We start from the raw sequence: 24,155 nt of genomic DNA, 5'->3' as shown, positions 1-24,155 counted from the left end.
TGCAAGACATAACACAGATACGGAAGACAATCACCCACAAACAAACAGTGAGAACACCCTACCTAAATATGACTCTTAATTAGAGGAGAACGCAAAACACCTGCCTCTAATTAAGAGCCATACCAGGCAACCAAAACCAACATAGAAACAGATAACATAGACTGCCCACCCAAAACACACGCCCTGACCATAAACACATACAAAAACAACATAAAACAGGTCAGGACCGTTACAGAACCCCCCCCTCAAGGTGCGAACGCCGGGCGCACCAGCACAAAGTCCAGGGGAGGGTCTGGGTGGGCAGTTGACCACGGTGGTGGCTCCGGCTCTGGACGCTGTCCCCACACCACCATAGTCACTCCCCGCTTCTGTCTTCCCCTCCCAATGACCACCCTAAAACTAACATCCCCTAAATGAATGGCCAGCACCGGGAGAAGGGGCAGCACCGGGACAAGCGGCAGCACCGGGACAAGGGGCAGCACCGGGACAAGGGGCAGCACCGGGACAAGGGGCAGCACCGGGACAAGGGGCAGCACCGGGACAAGGGGCAGCACCGGGATAAGGGGCAGCACCGGAACAAGGGGCAGCACGAGGATAAAGACCAGCACCGGGACAAGGGGCAGCACCGGGACAAGGGGCAGCACCGGTACAAGGGGCAGCACCGGTACAAGGGGCAGCACCGGGATAAGGGGCAGCACCGGGACAAGGGGCAACACCGGGACAAGGGGCAGGTCCCGGCTGATATACTCTGGCAGATCCTGACTGAACGGCTCTCGACGCTCATGGCTGGCTGACGGCTCTCGACGCTCATGGCAGGCTGACGGCTCTCGACGCTCATGGCAGGCTGACGGCTCTCGACGCTCATGGCAGGCTGACGGCTCTCGACGCTCATTGCAGGCTGACGGCTCTCGACGCTCATGGCAGGCTGACGGCTCTCGACGCTCATGGCAGGCTGACGGCTCTCGACGCTCATGGCGGGCTGACGGCTCTCGACGCTCATGGCGGGCTGACGGCTCTCGACGCTCATGGCTCTCTGACGGCTCTGGCTGCTCATGGCTCGCTGGCGGCTCTGGCAGATCCTGTCTGGTTGGCGGCTCTGGCAGATCCTGTCTGGTTGGCGGCTCTGGCAGATCCTGTCTGGCGGGTGGCTCTAGCGGCTCCTGTCTGGCGGGCGGCTCTAGCGGCTCCTGTCTGGCGGACGGCTCTGTAGGCTCATGGCAGACGGGCGGCTTTGCAGGCTCATGGCAGACGGGCGGCTTTGCAGGCTCATGGCAGACGGATGGCTCAGACGGCGCTGGGGAGACGGATGGCTCAGATGGCGCTGGGGAGACGGATGGCTCAGATGGCGCTGGGGAGACGGATGGCTCAGATGGCGCTGGGGAGACGGATGGCTCTGGCCGGATACGGCGCACTGTAGACCTGGTGCGTGGTGCCGGAACTGGAGGCACCGGGCTAAGGATAAGCACCTTCCTACTAGTGCGGGGAGCAGGGACAGGGCACACTGTACTCTCAAAGCCCACTCTATACCTGATGCGAGGTACCGGCACTGGTGACACCGGGCTGAGGACAAGCACATCAGGATTAGTAGGGGGAGAAGATACAGTGTGTACAGGGCTCTGGAGACGCACAGGAGGCTTTGTGCGTGGTGCCGGAACTGGAGGCACCGAACTGGATACACGCACTACAGAGAGAGTGCGTGGAGGAGGAACTGGGCTCAGGAGACGCACTGGTAGCCTAGTGCGTAGTATAGGCACTGTAAGTACTAGGCTGGGGCGGGGAGGTGGCGCCGGAAATACCGGACCGTGGAGGCGTACTGGCACTCTTGAGCATTGAGCCTGCCCAACCCTACCTGGTTGAATGCTCCCGGTCACCCAACCAGTGCGGGGAGGTGGAATAACCCGCACCGGCCTATGTAGGCGAACCGGGGAAACCATGCGTAAGGCAGGTGCCATGTATGCCGGCCCGAGGAGACGCACTGGAGACCAGACGCGTTGAGCCGGCCTCATGACACCTGGCTCAATACCCCATCTAGCCCTGCCAGTGCGGGGAGGTGGAATAACCCGCACTGGGCTATGCACTCGTACAGGAGACACCGTGCGCTCTACTGCGTAACACGACGCCTGCCCGTACTCCCGCTCTCCACGGTAAGCCTGGGAAGTGGGCGCAGGTCTCCTACCTGCCCTTGGCCCACTACCTCTTAGCCCTCCCCCCAAGAAATTTTTGGGTGTTACTTACGGGCTTTTTGGGCTTCCGTGCCAGACGCGTTCCCTCATAACTCCAGTTCCTCTCTCCGGTAGCCTCTACTCTCCTCAGTGCCTCCAGCTCAGCTTTGGGACGGCGATATTCTCCCTGCTGTGCCCATGGACCTCTCCCGTCCAATATTTCGTCCCAAGTCCAGGAGTCCTTGTTGCCCTGTCGAGCTTTCCCTTGCCGCTTGGTCCTAATTTGGTGGGTGATTCTGTAAAGGCTGTCGTTCTCCTCATCCTCGGACGAGGAGAGGAGAGAAGGATCATCAGACCAAAATGCAGCATTAGGGAAATAAGCCATCTCTTTATTTGTAACGACGATGGCTACACGAAAAACAAAACACTTTCAAAAATACAAAACAAGAAAATGAAGTAGACGAAACCTGAACATAAACTTACATAACTAAACGTAACACTTACGGACAGGAACAGACTACATCGAAACGAAACGAACAACCGAACAGTCCCGTATGGTGCAAGACATAACACAGATACGGAAGACAATCACCCACAAACAAACAGTGAGAACACCCTACCTAAATATGACTCTTAATTAGAGGAGAACGCAAAACACCTGCCTCTAATTAAGAGCCATACCAGGCAACCAAAACCAACATAGAAACAGATAGCATAGACTGCCCACCCAAAACACACGCCCTGACCATAAACACATACAAAAACAACATAAAACAGGTCAGGACCGTTACAGAACCCCCCCCTCAAGGTGCGAACGCCGGGCGCACCAGCACAAAGTCCAGGGGAGGGTCTGGGTGGGCAGTTGACCACGGTGGTGGCTCCGGCTCTGGACGCTGTCCCCACACCACCATAGTCACTCCCCGCTTCTGTCTTCCCCTCCCAATGACCACCCTAAAACTAACATCCCCTAAATGAATGGCCAGCACCGGGAGAAGGGGCAGCACCGGGACAAGGGGCAGCACCGGGACAAGGGGCAGCACCGGGACAAGGGGCAGCACCGGGACAAGGGGCAGCACCAGGACAAGGGGCAGCACCAGGATAAGGGGCAGCACCAGGATAAAGACCAGCACCGGGATAAGGGGCAGCACCGGGATAAGGGGCAGCACCGGAACAAGGGGCAGCACGAGGATAAAGACCAGCACCGGGACAAGGGGCAGCACCGGGACAAGGGGCAGCACCGGTACAAGGGGCAGCACCGGGATAAGGGGCAGCACCGGGACAAGGGGCAACACCGGGACAAGGGGCAGGTCCCGGCTGATATACTCTGGCAGATCCTGACTGAACGGCTCTCGACGCTCATGGCTGGCTGACGGCTCTCGACGCTCATGGCAGGCTGACGGCTCTCGACGCTCATGGCAGGCTGACGGCTCTCGACGCTCATGGCAGGCTGACGGCTCTCGACGCTCATGGCGGGCTGACGGCTCTCGACGCTCATGGCGGGCTGACGGCTTTCGACGCTCATGGCTCTCTGACGGCTCTGGCTGCTCATGGCTCGCTGGCGGCTCTGGCAGATCCTGTCTGGTTGGCGGCTCTGGCAGATCCTGTCTGGTTGGCGGCTCTGGCAGATCCTGTCTGGTTGGCGGCTCTGGCAGATCCTGTCTGGCGGGTGGCTCTAGCGGCTCCTGTCTGGCGGGCGGCTCTAGCGGCTCCTGTCTGGCGGACGGCTCTGTAGGCTCATGGCAGACGGGCGGCTTTGCAGGCTCATGGCAGACGGGTGGCTTTGCAGGCTCATGGCAGACGGATGGCTCAGACGGCGCTGGGGAGACGGATGGCTCAGATGGCGCTGGGGAGACGGATGGCTCAGATGGCGCTGGGGAGACGGATGGCTCAGATGGCGCTGGGGAGACGGATGGCTCTGGCCGGATACGGCGCACTGTAGACCTGGTGCGTGGTGCCGGAACTGGAGGCACCGGGCTAAGGATAAGCACCTTCCTACTAGTGCGGGGAGCAGGGACAGGGCACACTGTACTCTCAAAGCCCACTCTATACCTGATGCGAGGTACCGGCACTGGTGACACCGGGCTGAGGACAAGCACATCAGGATTAGTAGGGGGAGAAGATACAGTGTGTACAGGGCTCTGGAGACGCACAGGAGGCTTTGTGCGTGGTGCCGGAACTGGAGGCACCGAACTGGATACACGCACTACAGAGAGAGTGCGTGGAGGAGGAACTGGGCTCAGGAGACGCACTGGTAGCCTAGTGCGTAGTATAGGCACTGTAAGTACTAGGCTGGGGCGGGGAGGTGGCGCCGGAAATACCGGACCGTGGAGGCGTACTGGCACTCTTGAGCATTGAGCCTGCCCAACCCTACCTGGTTGAATGCTCCCGGTCACCCAACCAGTGCGGGGAGGTGGAATAACCCGCACCGGCCTATGTAGGCGAACCGGGGAAACCATGCGTAAGGCAGGTGCCATGTATGCCGGCCCGAGGAGACGCACTGGAGACCAGACGCGTTGAGCCGGCCTCATGACACCTGGCTCAATACCCCATCTAGCCCTGCCAGTGCGGGGAGGTGGAATAACCCGCACTGGGCTATGCACTCGTACAGGAGACACCGTGCGCTCTACTGCGTAACACGACGCCTGCCCGTACTCCCGCTCTCCACGGTAAGCCTGGGAAGTGGGCGCAGGTCTCCTACCTGCCCTTGGCCCACTACCTCTTAGCCTCCCCCCAAGAAATTTTTGGGTGTTACTTACGGGCTTTTTGGGCTTCCGTGCCAGACGCGTTCCCTCATAACTCCAGTTCCTCTCTCCGGTAGCCTCTACTCTCCTCAGTGCCTCCAGCTCAGCTTTGGGACGGCGATATTCTCCCTGCTGTGCCCATGGACCTCTCCCGTCCAATATTTCGTCCCAAGTCCAGGAGTCCTTGTTGCCCTGTCGAGCTTTCCCTTGCCGCTTGGTCCTAATTTGGTGGGTGATTCTGTAAAGGCTGTCGTTCTCCTCATCCTCGGACGAGGAGAGGAGAGAAGGATCATCAGACCAAAATGCAGCATTAGGGAAATAAGCCATCTCTTTATTTGTAACGACGATGGCTACACGAAAAACAAAACACTTTCAAAAATACAAAACAAGAAAACGAAGTAGACGAAACCTGAACATAAACTTACATAACTAAACGTAACACTTACGGACAGGAACAGACTACATCGAAACGAAACGAACAACCGAACAGTCCCGTATGGTGCAAGACATAACACAGATACGGAAGACAATCACCCACAAACAAACAGTGAGAACACCCTACCTAAATATGACTCTTAATTAGAGGAGAACGCAAAACACCTGCCTCGAATTAAGAGCCATACCAGGCAACCAAAACCAACATAGAAACAGATAACATAGACTGCCCACCCAAAACACACGCCCTGACCATAAACACATACAAAAACAACATAAAACAGGTCAGGACCGTTACAGTTAGGGTGCTCTTTCACACTGATTTATGAGATCATCAGCAATCAGGAACAACTCATGATCATTCAGTATATGTAATAAACATGGAATTGGATGAGTGCTTTCCTTATCACCAGTCACTTTAAAACTTGTTATGGATAGGGGGCAGCATTTTCACGTTTGGATGAAAAGCGTGCCCAGAGTAAACTGCCTGCTACTCAGTCCCAGTTGATAATATATGCATATTATTAGTAGATTTGGATAGACAACACTCTGAAGTTTCTAAAACTGTTTGAATGATGTCTGTGAGTATAACAGAACTCATATGGCAGGCGAAAACCTGAGAAAAATCCAACCAGGAAGTGGGAAATCTGAGGTTTGTAGGTTTTCAACTCTTGGCCTATCAACTCTTGGCCTATCGAATACACAGTGTCTATGGGGTCATTTTGCTAAGTCTTCCACTACATGTCAACAGTCTTTAGAACCTTGTTTGATGCTTCTACTGTGAAGTGGGGCCAAATGAGAGGGGAATGAGTCAGAGGTCTGCAAGAATGCCTTGAGCTCGTTGCTTTTTCCGTAAAGTTTTCTTGAAATCTGACACAGCAGTTGCGTTAAGGAGAAGTATATCTTTAAATCTGTGAATAACACTTGTATCTTTTATCAATGTTTATTATGAGTATTTCTGTGATTTGATGTGGCTCTGTGCAAATTCACGGGATGTTTTGGAGGCAAAGCCGAATGTAAACTGAGGTTTTTGGATATAAATATGAACTTGATCGAACAAAACATACATGTATTGTGTAACATGTTGTCCCGGGAGTGTCATCTGATGAAGAATATCAAAGGTTAGTGATTAATTTTATCAATATTTCTGCTTTTGTGACTCCTCTCTGGTTGGAAAATCGCTGTATGCTTTCTGTGACTAGTTGCTGACCTAACATAATGACATGTTCTGCTTTCGCCGAAAAGCTTTTTCGAAATCGGACACTGTGGTTGGATTAACGAGAATTGTATCTTTAAAATGGTTTCTAATACTTGTATGTTTGAGAAAATTGAATTATGAGATTTCTGTTGATTGAATTTGGCGCCCTGGAATTTCATTGGCTGTTGGCGAGAGGTTCCGCTAGCAGGAACCCCAGTCCTAGACAGTTAAGAGCAGATTTCCCCCAGTGCTGTGCATAGCCTATATTGTATACCATGCGCGCCAGCGGTCGCCGCTGGTGATTTGCATAAAGTTGGGAAAAGTTTCTATTTTTCACCGCCTCCCACCACCCAAATGTCCCATGCCCTCTGCTTTCCTTCCATTGAAATTAATGGTAAGCAGTGTTTCACCGCGCGGCCTCGTGTGCTAGTGTATCATGAGGGTAGACTTTGTTAGGGTTGCGTCAATTCAATCAGGTATAAGGATAAGTATGACGATGAGTCACCGATTGTATGCTATGAATATTTTATTAACTAAGCAATAAATGGCAAATGCAATATTCGTATATACGGGTTCAATGTATCATCACACATGATAAAACAGGGAACTGGGTAACACCCCAAAACCCCTCCCCTATATACTTTAACAGAATTAGTTCTTGCTTCAGAGCAAGCCTGTTAGAGTAGAGGTCCAGTGTGGTTTTAGACTTACTGGCCTATCGCTGGTGTTGGCGCCTAAGCTAGTCCAGCCCCTTAGCGCTCCGGAGGGTCCGCTGTTATCTTGATAGAGTGTTGCTGTCTTGCCCCACACCCCTGTTGCATGCACAGTTCCTGTTTTCTTGTCTTTTCAGTATTTTTCCATCCTTGCTACCCCTCGTGAAATGCACCCCTCCCCTCCCAAGATTAGTCAAGTCATGCTATATGTTTAGCCACACTTTGTTGCACAATTATAACACACACACACATGGTCAATGTACTTATCACTCCCCCACATACAATCAATAATGCTCCGACGTCACAACTTTCGAGGTTAATTATACTTTTATATTACGCGAGGGGCTTTTATTTTGAAAATGTCCAAAATTCAGAGAGACCTTCTCACCAAACAGTGCATAAACCCCTTCATTGTGTGGATTTCATCAACGTAGCCTACGTTGTTATTAACCGGTGAAGTAAGTAACCGGTGAAGTAAGTAATCTTGCCGCCTTTATGAAGGTGAATCATGCATAGGTCTACAGTTCATCGCTATGGGTGTCTAGTTGCTGCAACTTCGTGAGCAGTGCCGCACGGACTTTCTACTTTCCTGCACGTGTAAATGTGTCTACTCAGAGCGGTATGTAACTACACAGAGCGGTTTTCAATGTCAGCATGTCTCTGACTTGTCATTGTTGAATAACTCAGTGTAGGTAAATGTGGACACGAAGTTTTAAGCGAATGTGACTCGTAGCCAATTTTGTTCTGTCGTCTATCAGTTTTCACAGGTTAAAGGCAGGACACATGGGATGTCAATCCCACCATCTTTACCAATGTTCGGTTGTTTCTGTCTTGTCTTTTCTACAGGTGTTCGTCCACCATGGTTGGGACTTTCCCGCTGCTGTCAGTGCAGCCAACTCGGGGGCTCGTGGATGAGAAGATCCAGGTAGTTGTGAGGAATTTACCTTCAGCGCTCTCAGTGACACTACATTCCCTTCATCGCTCTGAGGATAAGGACCTTTGGGAGGCGTTCGGCCATTACACCAGCGACGGCCAAGGCACGGTGACAGGTAGGTTTGTGACCACAGACCGTGTTCTTGGATGTAGCCTTGGCCTAACTTCTGTATGAAATCCCATCTTGTTTAATTCAATTACACGTTGTCCTGGTGGTCGCCAATAAGATCAACACCGCTGAAACATGCCTTTCTTAAAATCAATACACAGAAGTGTATATATATTTTTTTAAACATGCATATTTAGTTAAAAGAAATTAATGTTACCAGACCATATTAACTAGGGAAATTGTGTCACTTCTCTTGCGTTCAGTGCAAGCAGCGTCAGGGTATATGCAGCAGTTTGGGCTGCCTGGCTCATTGCGAACTGTGTGAAGACCGTTTCTTCCTAACAGACCGTAATTAATTTGCCAGAATTTTACACGTAACAGCAATATTTAGACTTAGGTTTGCCACCCGTTCGATAAATTACGGAACAGTTCCGTATTTCACTGAAATAATAAATGTTTTGTTTTCGAAATTATAGTTTCCGGATTTTACCTATTATAATGACCTAAGGTTCGTATTTCTGTGTGTTTCTTATATTGTAATTAAGTCTATGATTTGATAGAGCAGTCTGACTGAGTGGTGGTAAGCATTTACTGCGTTTCCCAGAAGCTCTTAGCAACACTTGAAGCACAGCTCTGTTTGACTTCAAGCCTATCAACTCCTGAGATTAGGCTGGCAATACTGAAGTGCCTATAAGAACATCCAATAGGCAAAGGTATATGAAATACAAATTGTATAGAGAGAAATAGTCAATGCGTTATAATTCCTATAATAACTACAATCTAAAACTTATTAACTGGGAATATTGAAGACTCATGTTAAAAGGAACCACCAGCTTTCATATGTTTTCATGTTCTGAGCAAGAAACTTAAACGTTAGCTTTTTTACATGGCACATATTGCACTTTTACTTCTCCAACACTGTTTTTGCATTATTTAAGCCAAATTGAACATGTTTTATTATTTATTTGAGACTTAATTGATTTATTTATGAATTATATTAAGTTAAAATAAGTGTTCATTCAGTATTGTCATTATTACAAATATATAAAATCGGAAGATTAATCAGTATGAGCTTTTTTTGGTCCTCCAATAATCGGTATCGGCGCTACAAAAATCATAATCAGTCAACCTCTACAACTGACTTCTCAGAAAAAATTTGCTTTGAGTAGAAAAAAAATTGTTTTGAATGGTCATCCATCTCTGAAGTTCAAGTCAGGAACTCGAGCCTCTCTCTTTTTTGTTGTTTATGTAGTTGCTAAGGATGCCAGTCTTGGAGGAACATATGAAGGAGCAGAGCCCATGGGTCTACTGTGGAGCATGCAGCCTGTTCCAGGTAGTCGGACAGGCCTCAGGTAACACACCAATGCGTCTCAATATTTGGGGTCAATTTTACATAGGAAAAACACAATTTAGGGTGACCAGGCCCGTCTGGACAAGTCAAATAAACTCTCTCTGTCTCTCAGGTTGAGAAAGATGGATGTCCTCACTCCTATGGTGGTACACATCTCTGTGTACAGTGGGCACATGACTGAGGGCTTCAGCAAGCAGTCTCCCGTAGCGACCGTTGTCACAGAACGATGGTACATGGCACCGGGTGTGTGCAGAATTGACATCAGGGAACATGGAGTCCGAGGGGCCCTCTTTTTACCCCCAGGTCCCGGACCCTTCCCTGGGGTGTTGGATATGTGGGGAGGGGGTGGGGGGCTAGTGGAGTACCGCTCCGGCCTCCTGGCGTCACACGGTTTTGTTTCCATGGCGCTAGAGTACCTTTCCCATGACAAGAACAGAACCTCAGACATCGATTCAAAAACCTACTTTGAGGTGATTCTCATACTGTGTGTGTGCCTACAAGCTTGTGCATGTGTCAATGTTCAGAAATGGCCCTGAGAGGGCAGAGTCCTCCTGTGACCATTTACCCAGACTGTTATATCACATCATATTGCATCCTTATCACTTGAACTCTATCTCTCTGTTATGTAGAAAGCATTCAGGATTGTGCAGGAGCACCCTCTGGTGATGAAGGACAGAGTTGCTCTGTTTGGTCTCTCCTTTGGCACGTCAGTCGCCCTCAACTTGGCAGCCTACTCCAAAGACATCAGCGTGAGCCTCTCCCTCCCATTCTCATCTTTTTCCTCCAGATTGGAGCTTTGTATTTATAGAGTGAATTCAAATTCAGAAATCTTTATTGTCCCAACACTGACCATGTGTATATGCTTATGAGTGTGTTTAGTGTGTAAACAATAAATACTGTGTGTATTCCAGCCCAGATGCTGTGTGTGTATCAGTGGGAGTCACGTCAACCCGATCAACAAGGCTTTTGGCAAAGTGTTTAGAAAGATGAACGAGTGAGTGGTGTGTGGCTGAAAAATAAACCCAAATCTGTTCAAAGTGAAGGTGTAATGTACCGTGATTATGATCTTGTGACATACAGCCCAAATGAAGAAAGAGACTAAAAACATAATGATTTATTGCCAGGCACGGGTACAAGACCCGATTTGATGAAGAGGGCCATGTGGTCTGGAGAGACATCATTCTGCCCATCCCAACAGACCTTGGAGAGAAAGTGGATGTAAGTCAACACACACAAACACACACAGTGGGTTTGTTTACTCATTGCCGTGTCTTCTGACAGATGGGGAGGATAAAGTGTCCATTGATGTTGGTCGTCGGGGAGGATGATCAGAACTGGGCCACAGTGGAGTCTGCCAAGGACGTGAGTACACACACACACAAACATGATTACAGGCTTCTTATGGAATCAATAATTGTGATTGATTGCTTAATGTGACCTCTGACCTGCAGATGATCCAGATGATGCGTGCAGCGGGTAACGAGCACCTACTGACCATTCTACAATACCCTGATGCTGGACACCTCATTGAGCCACCCTACACACCCCACTTCAGAGCCAGCAACTTCATAGTGCCTCAAACACGACAGAAAGGTACTGTACACACAACTCACACCTATAGTATACACACCTGAACTAAGATAATATCCACCAGTGGCCTGCTGGAGGTCATTTTGCAGGGCGCTGGCAGTGCACCTCCTTGCACAAAGGCGGAGGTAGCGATCCTGCTGCTGGGTTGTTGCCCTCCTACGGCCTCCTCCACGTCTCCTGATGTACTGGCCTGTCTCCTGGTAGCGCCTCCATGCTCTGGACCCTACGCTGACAGACACAGCAAACCTTTTTGCCACAGCTCGCATTGATGTGCCATCCTGGATGAACTGCACTACCTGAGCCACTTGTGTAGGTTGTAGACTCTGTCTCATGCTACCACTAGAGTGAGAGCACCGCCAGCATTCAAAAGTGACCAAAACATCAGCCAGGAAGCATAGGAACTGAGAAGTGGTCTGTGGTCACCACCTGCAGAATCACTCCTTTTTTGGGGGTGTCTTGCTAATTGCCTATAATTTCCACCTTTTGTCTATTCCATTTGCACAACAGCATGTGAAATTTATTGTCAATCAGTGTTGCTTCCTAAGTGGACAGTTTGATTTCACAGAAGTGTGATTGACTTGGAGTTACATTGTGTTGTTTAAGTGTTCCCTTTATTTTTTTGAGCAGTGTATATAACCAATTCTTTACTCCCAATGTAGCTAATGATTGTGTGTGTGTTGCAGTGATCATGTTGTGGGGAGGGTACACTAAGCCGCATGCCAATGCTCAGGAAGACTGTTGGGAAAATAGCCTTATCTTCCTACGGCAACACCTCTACCCCAGCCCTGACTCTGTCCCAAAGGCCAAGCTGTGATGTCACACCCAAAGAGCATCAAGGACTTAGTATGATTGACTAAGCTATAACTTAAAAAAATTAAAATACATTATCACTTAAAATATAAAGTCTAAGCCTTTTGGGGGGTGGGAGGGTTCTTCTAAGCTAACATGGAATTGTTTTGGTCATACCATAGATCATTTAGCCATTTGAATTTTAGGACTCCTTTAAGCCGGGTGTACACTATATAATTTTGGCCCCGATTTAGCTGTCCCAGACAAGATTTTGAAATTGAAGACCAAATCCCCATGTCGTTGACTACTCGAGGCGACACTCGTTTGATGTGAGTGGGTCAGATAAGCAATCTGAGGGCTTCTGATCTCATCTTTGACCAGTCCCAGACGCCCCGATATTTTCAAACATGTTTGATTTTTATCGGCACAATCTTCAGTGCTCTTGCAGTGCGAGATGTGCAACGACAAGTTTTGAGAACGCGTGATCAGCAATAGCCAATGAGAGCTCGCCAGAGAAGAAGCCAGTGAGATGATGATATTTCTCATTTTTTATTTATTTTATTTTATTTCACCTTTATTTAACCAGGTAGGCTAGTTGAGAACAAGTTCTCATTTGCAACTGCGACCTGGCCAAGATAAAGCATAGCAGTGTGAACAGACAACAACACAGAGTTACACATGGAGTAAGCAATAGACAAGTCAATAACATGGTAGAAAAAAGAGAATCTATATACAATGTGTGCAAAAGGCATGAGGTAGGCAATAAATCGAATAATTACAATTTAGCAGATTAACACTGGAGTGATCACCCAGAATGTGAGCTACTACTACTCCTAGTATGTGTTTTTACTTGCCTTTAACCAAAGTGTCAAATCGTTGCAGCGCTGAAGTTCACAAGCAATGTTATTTCATTCAAAATGTTTGCTAGATATTTCAAGTCAGTATGGCAAGCGTGAATGTCTGACTGAAAATGTTTTGAGGCTGCTTTGAGCCACTGCTCGTTGTCGCTATATTAACAATCTAATCACATAATTATTTTCGCGAGACAGCGTGGTATCGAGAATCCTAACGACCAAGTGAAGAATCTTATAGTGTGTGACCCCTGTCTTGCCATGTCGTTTAGTGAGCGCACCACTACGTTGTCAAGACAAAAAAACGCCAGGAAAGACGGTCATTTAATGTGAGAGGCTCAGCGATGTTAGGAATTGGAAAGTTGTGTGGTGTACACTTGGTTTTAGGTATTATTTTTTTATTACTTAAAATATTGAATTTCGTCTTTACTACTATAGCCCCTAGAAACACATTGAATATAACACATTCATAAATGGCAAAAAAGACCGTCCAAAAATGTATCGTAAGGAATATGTTTTTTTTTTGTGAGAAGACCAATTTTTGAGATGTCTCGGTCTGACAAACACCACTGTAGCTCAGTCACCTTCCACCTCAGATGTGGAATGTCGACATAGGCGGATGCGGTGGATTGAGACACGGCCCAAGAAAAGAAAAAAACATTTATCTTAAACTGACAGGATTTTGATGGGGATTATTATTATGTTACTTAGATTGACGCTGATGGGGATTATTATTATGTTACTTAGATTGACGCACGGGTGCATCAATGCGAATGAGTGGAGGGTCTGTTTATCATCTGGATTGTTTTGCTCTTTACCAATCAACCCTTTGACCCTTCCATCTCTACCTCTGATTCAGGGTCGGAGGGTTAGACACAAAGGGGGGATAGGAAATAGAGACGTTTAATGCTGACCTCAGACCAGAGGATTGCCTATATTCCCTTCAATGTACATCAATTGAAAATTAATCTGACCGATTGTGGTAATGTTAGAGGGTTACTATAGTGTGTAGTTGTGGTATGTGTGTAGGCCGAAGGTCAGGCCATGAAGAGGATTTGGCTTTGACAGAGCAGGGCCGATCTGTTTGCACAGATTTAGTGCTTATTAACAGTTCACCTGACTAACAGCTACCAGCTCCTCCGTGAGCTAATGCACTCTCGCTCTAAATTCAAAAGTCACTGAAAAGCCATGCACTAAAACACGCAAGAGTGCACACACACACAAACACACACATAGACATTGTTCCAGAGTGATGATAAACTTCATTGGGACCATACTTGCGAACGTTAGAAACAGTTCAAATTGAAAGTTTATCCGTCTCAAAATGCGCATTAGACTATTTAAGTATTTGATTTACTTGCACATGATGGAACACTACATTGTAGCTGGTCCCATCAGATAACCTGGCACACGTTAGCCCTATGCCAACCTCCACCAGATGAGTGATTATGTCCTGTAACAATGTTCCCATCAGGCTGTCAAAGATCTTAGACTTCATATCCACCGACCAATGGCATTTCCTAAAATAAGTCAACCATGGTCACTAGTGGGATATTTTAAAAGGTCCAATGCAGCTGTTTATATCTCTATCAAAAAATGTCTGCTGAATAATTTAGTGCCTTACTGTGATTGTTTTCTATTAAAATCAGTGGTGTGGGTTTATGGAAGCCAGGGGAAGCTGGTCTTCCCCAAATATTTGACTAATACTTTAAAAAAATATATCTTTCGTCTCTGTATTTTCATAGATTTTCGTCAATTCACAAGTGGCTGAATCTCACCGGAGAAATCATCAGTGAGGGAAACCGCGCCCCTCTGTCTTAGTATGTGTATCCCATGTATCTGCTGATATCTGGACTAAAATAATATAATATTTTTTGGGGGGGACCTTTATTTAACTAGGTTAGTTCAGTTAAGAACAAATTCTTATTTACACGGCCTACCCTTGCCAAATGACGGCCAACCCTAATCCGGACGACGCTGGGCCAATTGTACACCGCCCTATGGGACTCTCAATCACGTCCGGTTGTGATACAGCCTGGAATTAAACCAGGGTTTGTAGTGATGCTTCTAGCACTGAGCTGCAATGCCTTAGACTGCTGTGCCACTCAGGAGCCTGAGCATTTGATTGATTGATTGGTGCCAGCAAGCATTTGGCCTCCCTTGATAAAGTAATTAACCAATCAGTGTTGAGCTGAGCTCAACTATGGGTTGTCCTGGTGCAGCAAAACACCCTCATGGGAGGCCAGTTTGGGTTTGTCACACTAATCAAATTAATTTCTCAGCAAAATGTAATTTTCAGAAAAAATGTTTTCTGGTCTGCTTGTGGTGTTGTCCTGCAGTAGCTAGCTTGCTAAATTAGCCCTTTCCTACGCCATAGATGGGGATTTGGCCTAATTCTTTGTACAGGCCAATGATTATGATGGCGAATCTGATCTAACCATAAATTAATGTTGTGCCACTCGCCTTAAATGATATGTTCAATATGTATGCTCACGCTAACTTCGCTGGTTCATTGTTGTCCAGGTGAGGAAGTTAGGCTAGCAAGCATTTTTGCTAGGTAGCCTATGACAACAGAAACTAAAAGCGTACTACTGTATGACACAGCCAGAAACCGTTTTGCCAACATGAAAGAGAGGATGGCATTTGCGTTTAACTAGTCTATAAGTATGATGAGTGAAAAAATGTTTTGTACTTGCAGGTGCACGCACACACTGAAATCCATACCGTGGACAGCCACGTGATATTTAGGAACTTTGGACTAAATCGTTTTTGGTATCATTTTAAGTTTTTCAGTGTATTAAACTAAGCATATATAGCCTTGTTGATTTGATTATGTTTAAGTTGAAATGGCGCTGGAATAGCGGAGGAAGTGCTCCTGTTGACTTTGTGCTATTGTATATCACAGTGGCATATGAACAAATGGGTTATAGTGAAAACAACACAATTATCACAACAGGTTATACTATGGCTTTTTTACTGGCTTGGCTTGGCTTCCTCAGTGATTTTACCCATGCACCGCTACTGATTTAAAATGGTAAATAAAAATAATAGCTTCTGGCCTCCCGAATGACACAGCGGTCTAAGGCACTGCATCACAGTGCTTCAGGCATCACTATAGACCCGGGTACGATCCCGGGCTGTGTCACAGCCGGCCGTGACCCACGAGGTGGTGCACAATTGATCCGGGATAGGGGAGGGTTTGACCGACTGGGATTTCCTTGTAAGTGATCAGTGTGTCAAGAAGCAGTGTGGCTTGGCAGGGTTGTGTTTCGGAGGATGCATGGCTCTCGACCTTCGCCTCCAGAGTCCGTAGGGGAGTTGCAGCGATGGGATTAGACTGTAACTACCAATTGGATAAAATTGCTTCTTTGCAAATGACCATTTCTAGGACTGTCTGGGATTGCTAGGACTGTCTGGGAGTGGTCTGAGTGGGGAGGGGAAAACTGAAAATTAGCTGTTATTGACAGAGGTTTGGAGCGCCTTGTTATTGGAGTATTAGCCCTAACTAATTTACTGCATGGAAGGCCAAAACTCCATCCCACCACAACGTGCACAAAATAAGTCAAGACACTCGTGGTCTTGTCAAAAACCTGTCTTTACACTTACTGCTATTACTAATTGGTGGCGTGATCCACTAAGGCGGTAGGACTGCACGGTACGACAGCTGTGAGTTTGAAACCCCTTGGGGCATTATTATATGAGGAACAAAAACACTCCACTGCTGGTCCTTGAGTCAAATGATGCATAGGTGATAAAGTAGATTATAAAAATGCATATAAAACGTAATTAAAATCATTTAACATTTACATTTAAGTCATTTAGCAGACGCTCTTATCCAGAGCGACTTACAAATTGGTGCATTCACCTTATGACATCCAGTGGAACAGCCACTTTACAATAGTGCATCTAAATCTTTTAAGGGGGGCTACCAGTGATTTTGTTATCTGATCACTTTTTAAAATGTATTTCGCAGTGTAAATTGACTGGATATATTCACTGCAGTATTAAGCCTAACATTGAGCTAATGAATTATCGGCTAATATGCATAACCTTCTAATTTAGGCTACACATCTCGAGCCTTTAAAGTCTTCATTTTAGCACATGTTTTCCCTGTCAAAATAAAGGGTAAATAAAAAATACATTTGTTTTGTTGCACAATTACGCACCTGACCGCTGCCTCGGATATTTCTATTAAATCTTGTGGAGTCCCAGGAAAAGCCAGACTACAATAGCTTGTTGGAATTTTATTAGGGGTTCACAGCAAAGCAGTGAAATCTATTATTAGTCTTAGATTTTTTTTTAAATCCCTTGACATGGTCAAATAACTCAAACATAGATTGGCACACAGAAAATAAAGGCCATGTAGGCAGTATTGGAACATAACTAATTAAATTACAGTTAACAAAGAATTACACTTAATCCACTATAAACTAATGTACAGAATGTTTTTTAAGAGACAATTCACAAATTCTACAACATAACGGCAGAGTCATGTCTTAAGTGTAAAACTAAGTGACTCTGGGAGTGCTATAAAGTCCAAAAGTAATTGGCTGAGTTAGAAAGTTGGCTGTCAGAAGTTTAATAATCTAAATTTATTTTTTAATCCATCTATCCGCATATTTCAAGACATGGCATATGATGGTATGGTTAGATACCTGTCAATGGTGTGCGTACTGGTAGCGAAGTCAGGTGCAGGAGAGCAGAGGGTTGTGAACAGGCTTACCTCTGGGCAGGTGCCTAGGAGCCTTACACTGGGCGCACACCGAGCAGGAGGAAACGTAAACCCTCACGTTCTTTTCCAAGGTGGGCCACCAGTACTTCCCAGTCAGACAGCGCACCGTCCGACCTATCCCCGGATGACCAGAGGAGGGTTGATCAATAGATCAACTGGTCACGGACAGCAGACGGAACGTAGACGCCCGACGGGACACTGGAGGGGAGCGGGTTCTGTACGCAACGCCTGCTCAATGTACACGTCCAGCTCCCACAAGCCTGGAGTATGGGAGTCTGATCCATGGGCCGGTCCTCTGTGTCATACAGCCGGGACAGTGCGTCTGCCTTCATATTCTGGTAACCTGGTCTGTAAGACAGGGTAAACACAAAACGGGTAAAGAACATGGCCCACCTTGCCTGATGAGGATTCTGTCTCCTCGCTGCCCGGATGTACTCCAGGTTGCGGTGGTCAGTCCAGATGATGAAAGGGTATTTAGCCCCCTCAAGCCAATGTCTCCACGCCTTCAAACCTTTAACCACAGCCAACAGCTCCGGGTCCCCCACATCATAGTTCCGCTCCGCCGGGCTGAGCTTCTTCGAGATGAAAGCACAGGGGCGGAGCTTCGGTGACGGGCCCGAGCGCTGAGAGAGCACGGCTCCTATCCCAGCCTCGGACGCGTCCACCTCCACTATGAACCCCAAAGAGGGACCCGGATGGGCCAGCACGGGAGCCGAGGTAAACAGAGCTCTTAGGTGCCCAAAAGCCCTGTCCGCCTCAACCGACCACTGCAGATTTACAGGACCCCCCTTCAGCAGTGAGGTAATGGGAGCAGCCGCCTGACCAAAACCCCGGATAAATCTCCGGTAGTAATTGGCAAACCCTAAAAACCGCTGCACCTCCTTTACCGTGGTGTGAGTTGGCCAATTACGCACGGCTGAAATGCGGTCACTCTCCATCTCCACCCCTGATGTGGAAATGCGATACCCTAGGAAGGAGACGGACTGTTGGAAAAACAGGCATTTCTCAGCCTTGAAGTACAAGTCATGCTCCAACAGTCGTCCAAGTACCCTGCGCACCAAGGACACATGCTTGGCGCGTGTAGCGGAGAATGTCAGAATGTCATCGATATACACCACTACACCCTGCCCGTGCAGGTCACTGAAAATCTCGTCTACAAAGGATTGGAAGTTTGATGGCGCATTCATCAACCCGTACGGCATGACGAGGTACTCATAATGCCCTGAGGTGGTACTAAACGCCGTCTTCCACTCGTCTCCCTCCCGGATATGCACCAGGTTGTACGCGCTCCTGAGATACAGTTTAGTGAAGAAGCGCGCCCCGTGCATTGACTCAATCGCTGTGGCAATAAGAGATAGCGGGTAACTGTACCTCACCGTGATTTGATTGAGACCTTGATAGTCAATGCACGGGCGCAGACCTCCATCCTTCTTCTTCACGAAAAAGAAACTCGAGGAGGCAGGTGAAGTGGAGGACCGAATGTACCCCTGACACAGGGATTCAGAGACCTATGTCTCCATAGCCGCAGTCTCCGCTTGCGACAGGGGATACACGTGACTTCTGGGAAGTGCAGCGTCTACCAGGAGATTTATCGCACAATCCCTCCGTTGATGGGGTGGTAATTGAGTCGCCTTCTGTAGACAAATCTGCATATTCTGGGGGGATGCGCACGGTGGAGACCTGGTCTGGACTTTCCATCGTAGTAGCACCAACGGAAACCCCTACACACCTCCCCGAACACTCTCGCGACCACCCCGTGAGAGCCCTCTGTTGCCATGAAATGGTGGGGTCATGCCGAGCTAACCAGGGAAGGCCTAGTACGACGGGAAACGCAGGAGAGTCAATGAGGAAGAGACTGATTTTCTCCTCGTGACCCCCCTGCGTCACCATGGCCAGGGAGATGGTGGCTTCCCTGATTAGCCCGGACCCCAATGGTCGACTATCCAGAGCTTGTACCGGGAAAGGTCTAACCATAGGAATAATGGGGATCCCTAAACTAAGGGCGAGCGCTCTGTCGATAAAATTCCCAGCCGCGCCTGAATCGACGAGCGCCTTATGCTGGGAATGTAGGGAAAACAAACAGGAACAAACAGTTGGACAACAGAGGGCTCTGGATGAGAGTGGTGCAGACTCTCCTGGGATGATGCCAGAGTGCCTGCTGCCTCGACTCCCAGAGGGACCATCCCGGCACCGACCGGCAGTGTGCCCTCTGCGGCCACAGATGGTGAAAGCCCCTCCAGCCTCCCTACGCGCAGCCCCTCCCAGCTCCATGGGCACCAGAGCGGGGGTGCTGGAAGATGGAACCGACAGAGCCCTCTCTGGATGTCCGCGGGTGACCAGCAGGTTATCCAGCCGGATGGACAGATCCACCAGTTGGTCAAAAGTGATGGTGGCATCCCTGCAGGCCAACTCCCGTCGGACGTCCTCATGCAGGCTGCATCGGTAATGGTCGATAAGGGCCCTTTCGTTCCATCCTGCTCCGGCGGCCAAGGTCCAGAATTCCAGGGCAAACTTCTGGGCGCTCCTCGTCCCCTGCCTCAAGTGGAAGAGCCGTTCCCCATGAGCCGCTCCTCGAAGTGGTCCAACACCACGTCTCCTTTTCCCCACACAGCGTTTGCCCTCTCTAGAGCTCTCCCCAAGAGGCATGAGACGAGGGCGGACACCCTCTCCCTTCCCGAGGGAGCTGGGTGAACGATGGCCAGGTATAGGTCCAGCTGTAATAGGAACCCCTGGCACCGTGCTGCCGTACCATCATACTCCCCGGGAAGGGAGAGACGCATGCCACTGGGACTGGATCCAGGAGGGACGGGTAGATGTAAGTGTGACAGGTTAAAGGAAATACTAATAGCCTGTTATACATTAAAAAGTATTAGTAAATTCAAAGTATGTGAGGATCTTAAAACATCTAAGGTTAAGAAGATCATGCATTCAGCATTAGTTGATAGATTGATAACATTTATATAATTGTGTTAAAATCCGTCAAGCATACAAAGGGTACGAATTGTGAGAGGAATGTGTAAACGTTATGTTGATTACTTTATGTTGTCGTGGGTAAAAGTGTTAATCTGTGATCTACTAAATGCTCTTAATCTATGAGCCTGAGATCGATTGCTCTGGTCTCCACTCAAGTTCACGGAGAATTCGCGGTCTTTTTCTCATTGCACTAAAAGTTCTCAATGAGTAAACATTAACCTATCACTCGTGATTCTTTCCCCCCTTGTTCAGGTACGTTATTGATGATAAAAAAGAGTAATTTAAATGTAATAACTCGCTAACATGTCAAGAGTGTTTAAGGTTTGTCTTAGTAACATATTGAGGAAGTTAGTTAAGTTTGCAGAGAGTAATATGAGCCGTGCTCGGTTGCAGCTAGCTTCGTACTGCTAGGTACTGCTACGTAGCTGCCATTTTATGTCAATTGTGAATGAACATGTGCTTTGTTAATAAGAGATTTTGCGGCGTTATTTGTGTAATGGTTTTTTAACACTTTATTGCCTGTTGATAAATTGAGTTATGGTTTACTGAGTTAAAGCTTTGTGCTTGACAGTTATATTGAAAATAGTATTTGTTTCAGTGATGTACAGTGTATACTGTTGTGACTTGAATAAGCCTTGTACCCTACAAAACTATCTATTTCCTGTAGATCTGTTATTCTGTAAAATGTGTTACTTATGTAAAATGATTGCACTAAAAGTTCTCAATGAGTAAACATTAACCTATCACTCTCGTGATTCTTTCCCCCCTTGTTCAGGGGTGTAACATAACCCCGGTTGCGCTGATCGAGGCGCTGGAGAGACTTCCTGTCTCTCCCAGTGGTCCATGGTCTGGACAACGCGATCCATCATGGCACCGAGATGTTGAAGCATTGCCAAGTGTTCCTGGACGCGCTCCTCGACTCTGACCGGGGTACCTGCTCCTGCTGACTCCATGGGTGGTGTGATATTCTGTCAATGGTGTGCGTACTGGTAGCGAAGTTAGGTGCAGGACAGCAGAGGGTTGTGAACAGGCACACACTTTATTGAGGCAGGAGAAACCTACAGACAAACGCAACTGCGTCAAAACATCCAGCCAATTGGCAAAAGTGCAACAACGCGCAAACAGTCACAAACTTATGTTTAACACATAAACATGCCTCGGGAACAACACGGAAATTCAGAACACCAGTCTGGCGCGTCACAAAATAACACGTAACACAAACAATATCACACAAAGACATGAGGGGGAACAGAGGAATAAATACATGCAGTGTGATTGGGGAATGTAAACCAGGTGTGCAGGGAACAAGACAAAACAAATGGATCAATGAAAGATGTAGCGGCGATGGCTAGAAAGCCGGTGACGTCGACCACCGAACGCCCCTCTCCTCAAGGAGAGGAGCCGACTTCGGTAGAAGTCGTGACAATACCAAAAGATTTGGACTGTACTTTTCTTGTCAATCACTTTGAAAAAACTTTTGCTTTAAAACTGGATATTAAATGACCCTCCATCGTTAAGACAGTGGATTAATGCATTATCTCAAATTTGCATTATCTAAACTATGTATATTTTTCTATTGTCAGAAGAAAAAAATGTGTATTAAAAAAAAAAAAAAACTATTGGCAACTTTGTCCAAAAGAATGCCACTGATTGGCCTATAGGTGGCACTGTTATAACCAGTGTCACTTAAACCCGAATATCCACTACCCTGTTTGACCTAGACACTTGAATATAGGTAAATGTTATATGTACGTGTCTTTCCTCATGCTGAACAAATTTGCCTCAAGGACCCATAAGGTCCGTCAGAATAGATTTTCCTCCATCTTGGAAAACCTGTAGGCCCATGGTACATCTCGTAACTTAGTTTGAGAAAAGCTAAGGGATTGGTTAAGAGATGACTGAGTTATTGATAAATATTCACTTAAATCCTTTGTAAATCCACTTCACTATGGCCTATCAACTTGAAACTTTAGGGTCATCAAAGACATTACATTACCATGATGAACCATATTAAGTTTGTGTTATGATAATTATGTTCTCAATGTTCATAAACTGAACTTCAATTAAACTACTCGGTCTGTTACCAAGAATTTGTAAGGTTCTTGTTGAAATGAAACAGACAGAGGCCAGTCTACAATAGTCAGAATGTTTATTTATGAGAGCTCTGCCCATCCTTACATGTACATTGGTTTATATACTTCTCATTTAGTCATAACTGTCCCTCCTCCTCTAAGACAATGACAATATAGTCCACAAGTCTTCTCCTTCTCATACATTGCCTGCCACCTGTTATACAATCTACTACAAACCCAAGGTTTCTCCCCTCCCTGGGTGGGGACAGAATGTCCTGTAAGGAACACAGTAGTACAGCTTGTCTGTCGATAGCTCCTCTTATCATTTGTTTCACACTTGCACCCTGCTTACATACTAAAAAGGAACAAAAAGTCCTTGTTCTAGTTCTGACTAAAACTACACACATCCGATTTATAGATTTATGAGTCTAACAAATTTCATATAATCATACAGTGACAGGGTAGAATTCTGTTAGATATAGTTCTACGTTAAATGTATACATCATTTAGTCATTATTCATAAAATTCATAACAGTTTGGCATTGATATCTTAACAAAATATGGAAACTATTAATAACAATTCACTATTTTTACTATGTAACGCTACTGCTTAAAATAATCAAATCTTCTCATGGACTAAAACTCATTCATTCTGAATTTGGTCTTTGGACCCATCACAATAGTCCCTAAAGAGTTAGAATACCATTGATGCATTCAAAATACTTCTCCTCATGAACCATATGTCAGATTCACTCCAGATGTTGTATTTAGACTATTTCATCAGTCTTTAAAAATAGTTGCTGCATTCAAATATGGCTGCACTACCTATCAATGCAAGTTAGCAAACATGCTAATGCTAAAACTACTTTAAATATATTATTCTCATAATGCTTTCACTGATAGCACATAAACGAAGATCGTTGCTACATGATAGTGCTTGCTTTGTTATCCAAGTGATCTTGTGTCCATTCTGTCATCCCGTGAATGTTCATTGCTGCTCAAGCTATATTTGACATATTTTATTTACTAATAGCCTGTTGGAGGAGAGATGCACACTTTCTCATGCTTGCTGAATTAAAGTAGGCTACAGCATTAAGAACTGTAAAGGAGAGCGCGACAGCACATCTGTCAGAAGACCATATTTTCCTATGGTATCTTAGAAATGATACATCCTGACAAAATACACAATTTGACTTGCCTGCTAATGTACCTTTCTGGATCCTCCAAACTGTCGAATAGACCCATAAGTGATCCAAATGATTCCAAAATCAGGCCTAGGCTGTATGCAGTTATTTCAGCATAAAACAAAACAGGATGTTTGAGTTGTTATTCAAATTAGTCTACATCACTCCAGTTTACAGCAGCCTATAGACAATTGTGTACTCACTTAATAACAATAATAAATTCCTCATTGCACTGTATTGTACTGTAGGTAGAATAATTTTCTTAAACGTAGACCTAATCAATAGGAGAGCTTTGCGTGCCCGGCGATCGCAGAGTACAGCC

General features: G+C 46.8%; 1 protein-coding gene across 3 annotated transcripts; it reads left to right on the top strand.

The window, feature by feature from the left end:
• The first annotated feature begins 7,624 nt into the window (after positions 1-7,624).
• LOC129838669 (acyl-coenzyme A thioesterase 5-like) lies at positions 7,625-22,873 on the top strand. Of its 3 annotated transcripts, none has more exons than XM_055905794.1 (10): positions 7,625-7,868; positions 8,096-8,298; positions 9,544-9,643; positions 9,755-10,112; positions 10,272-10,391; positions 10,554-10,636; positions 10,767-10,860; positions 10,924-11,004; positions 11,094-11,235; positions 21,353-22,873. In XM_055905794.1, exons 2-10 carry the CDS (start codon positions 8,109-8,111, stop codon positions 21,358-21,360), a joined length of 1,176 nt encoding a protein of 391 aa, XP_055761769.1. In that variant the 5' UTR covers positions 7,625-7,868; positions 8,096-8,108; the 3' UTR covers positions 21,361-22,873. The 3 variants fall into 3 exon arrangements, with proteins under 3 accessions (XP_055761769.1, XP_055761767.1, XP_055761768.1); XM_055905792.1 differs by lacking the exon at positions 21,353-22,873 and adding an exon at positions 11,916-21,336; XM_055905793.1 differs by lacking the exons at positions 7,625-7,868; positions 21,353-22,873 and adding exons at positions 7,880-7,937; positions 11,916-21,336.
• The last annotated feature ends 1,282 nt before the right edge of the window (positions 22,874-24,155 follow it).

Source organism: Salvelinus fontinalis, chromosome 39 (assembly GCF_029448725.1).
Source record: "Salvelinus fontinalis isolate EN_2023a chromosome 39, ASM2944872v1, whole genome shotgun sequence".
NCBI classification, from domain to species: Eukaryota; Metazoa; Chordata; class Actinopteri; order Salmoniformes; family Salmonidae; genus Salvelinus; species Salvelinus fontinalis.
Note: the sequence above shows the minus strand (reverse complement) of the source record. Positions and strands in the feature narration are given on the sequence as shown.

Bases quoted from the DNA above. Each gene is read 5' to 3' on its own strand.
- LOC129838669 (XM_055905792.1), top strand. From the start codon at position 8,109: ATGGTTGGGACTTTCCCGCTGCTGTCAGTGCAGCCAACTCGGGGGCTC. The intron at 8,299-9,543 runs GTAGGTTTGTGA...TTGTTTATGTAG, and splicing joins CGGCCAAGGCACGGTGACAG to TTGCTAAGGATGCCAGTCTT. The intron at 9,644-9,754 runs GTAACACACCAA...TCTGTCTCTCAG, and splicing joins GGTAGTCGGACAGGCCTCAG to GTTGAGAAAGATGGATGTCC.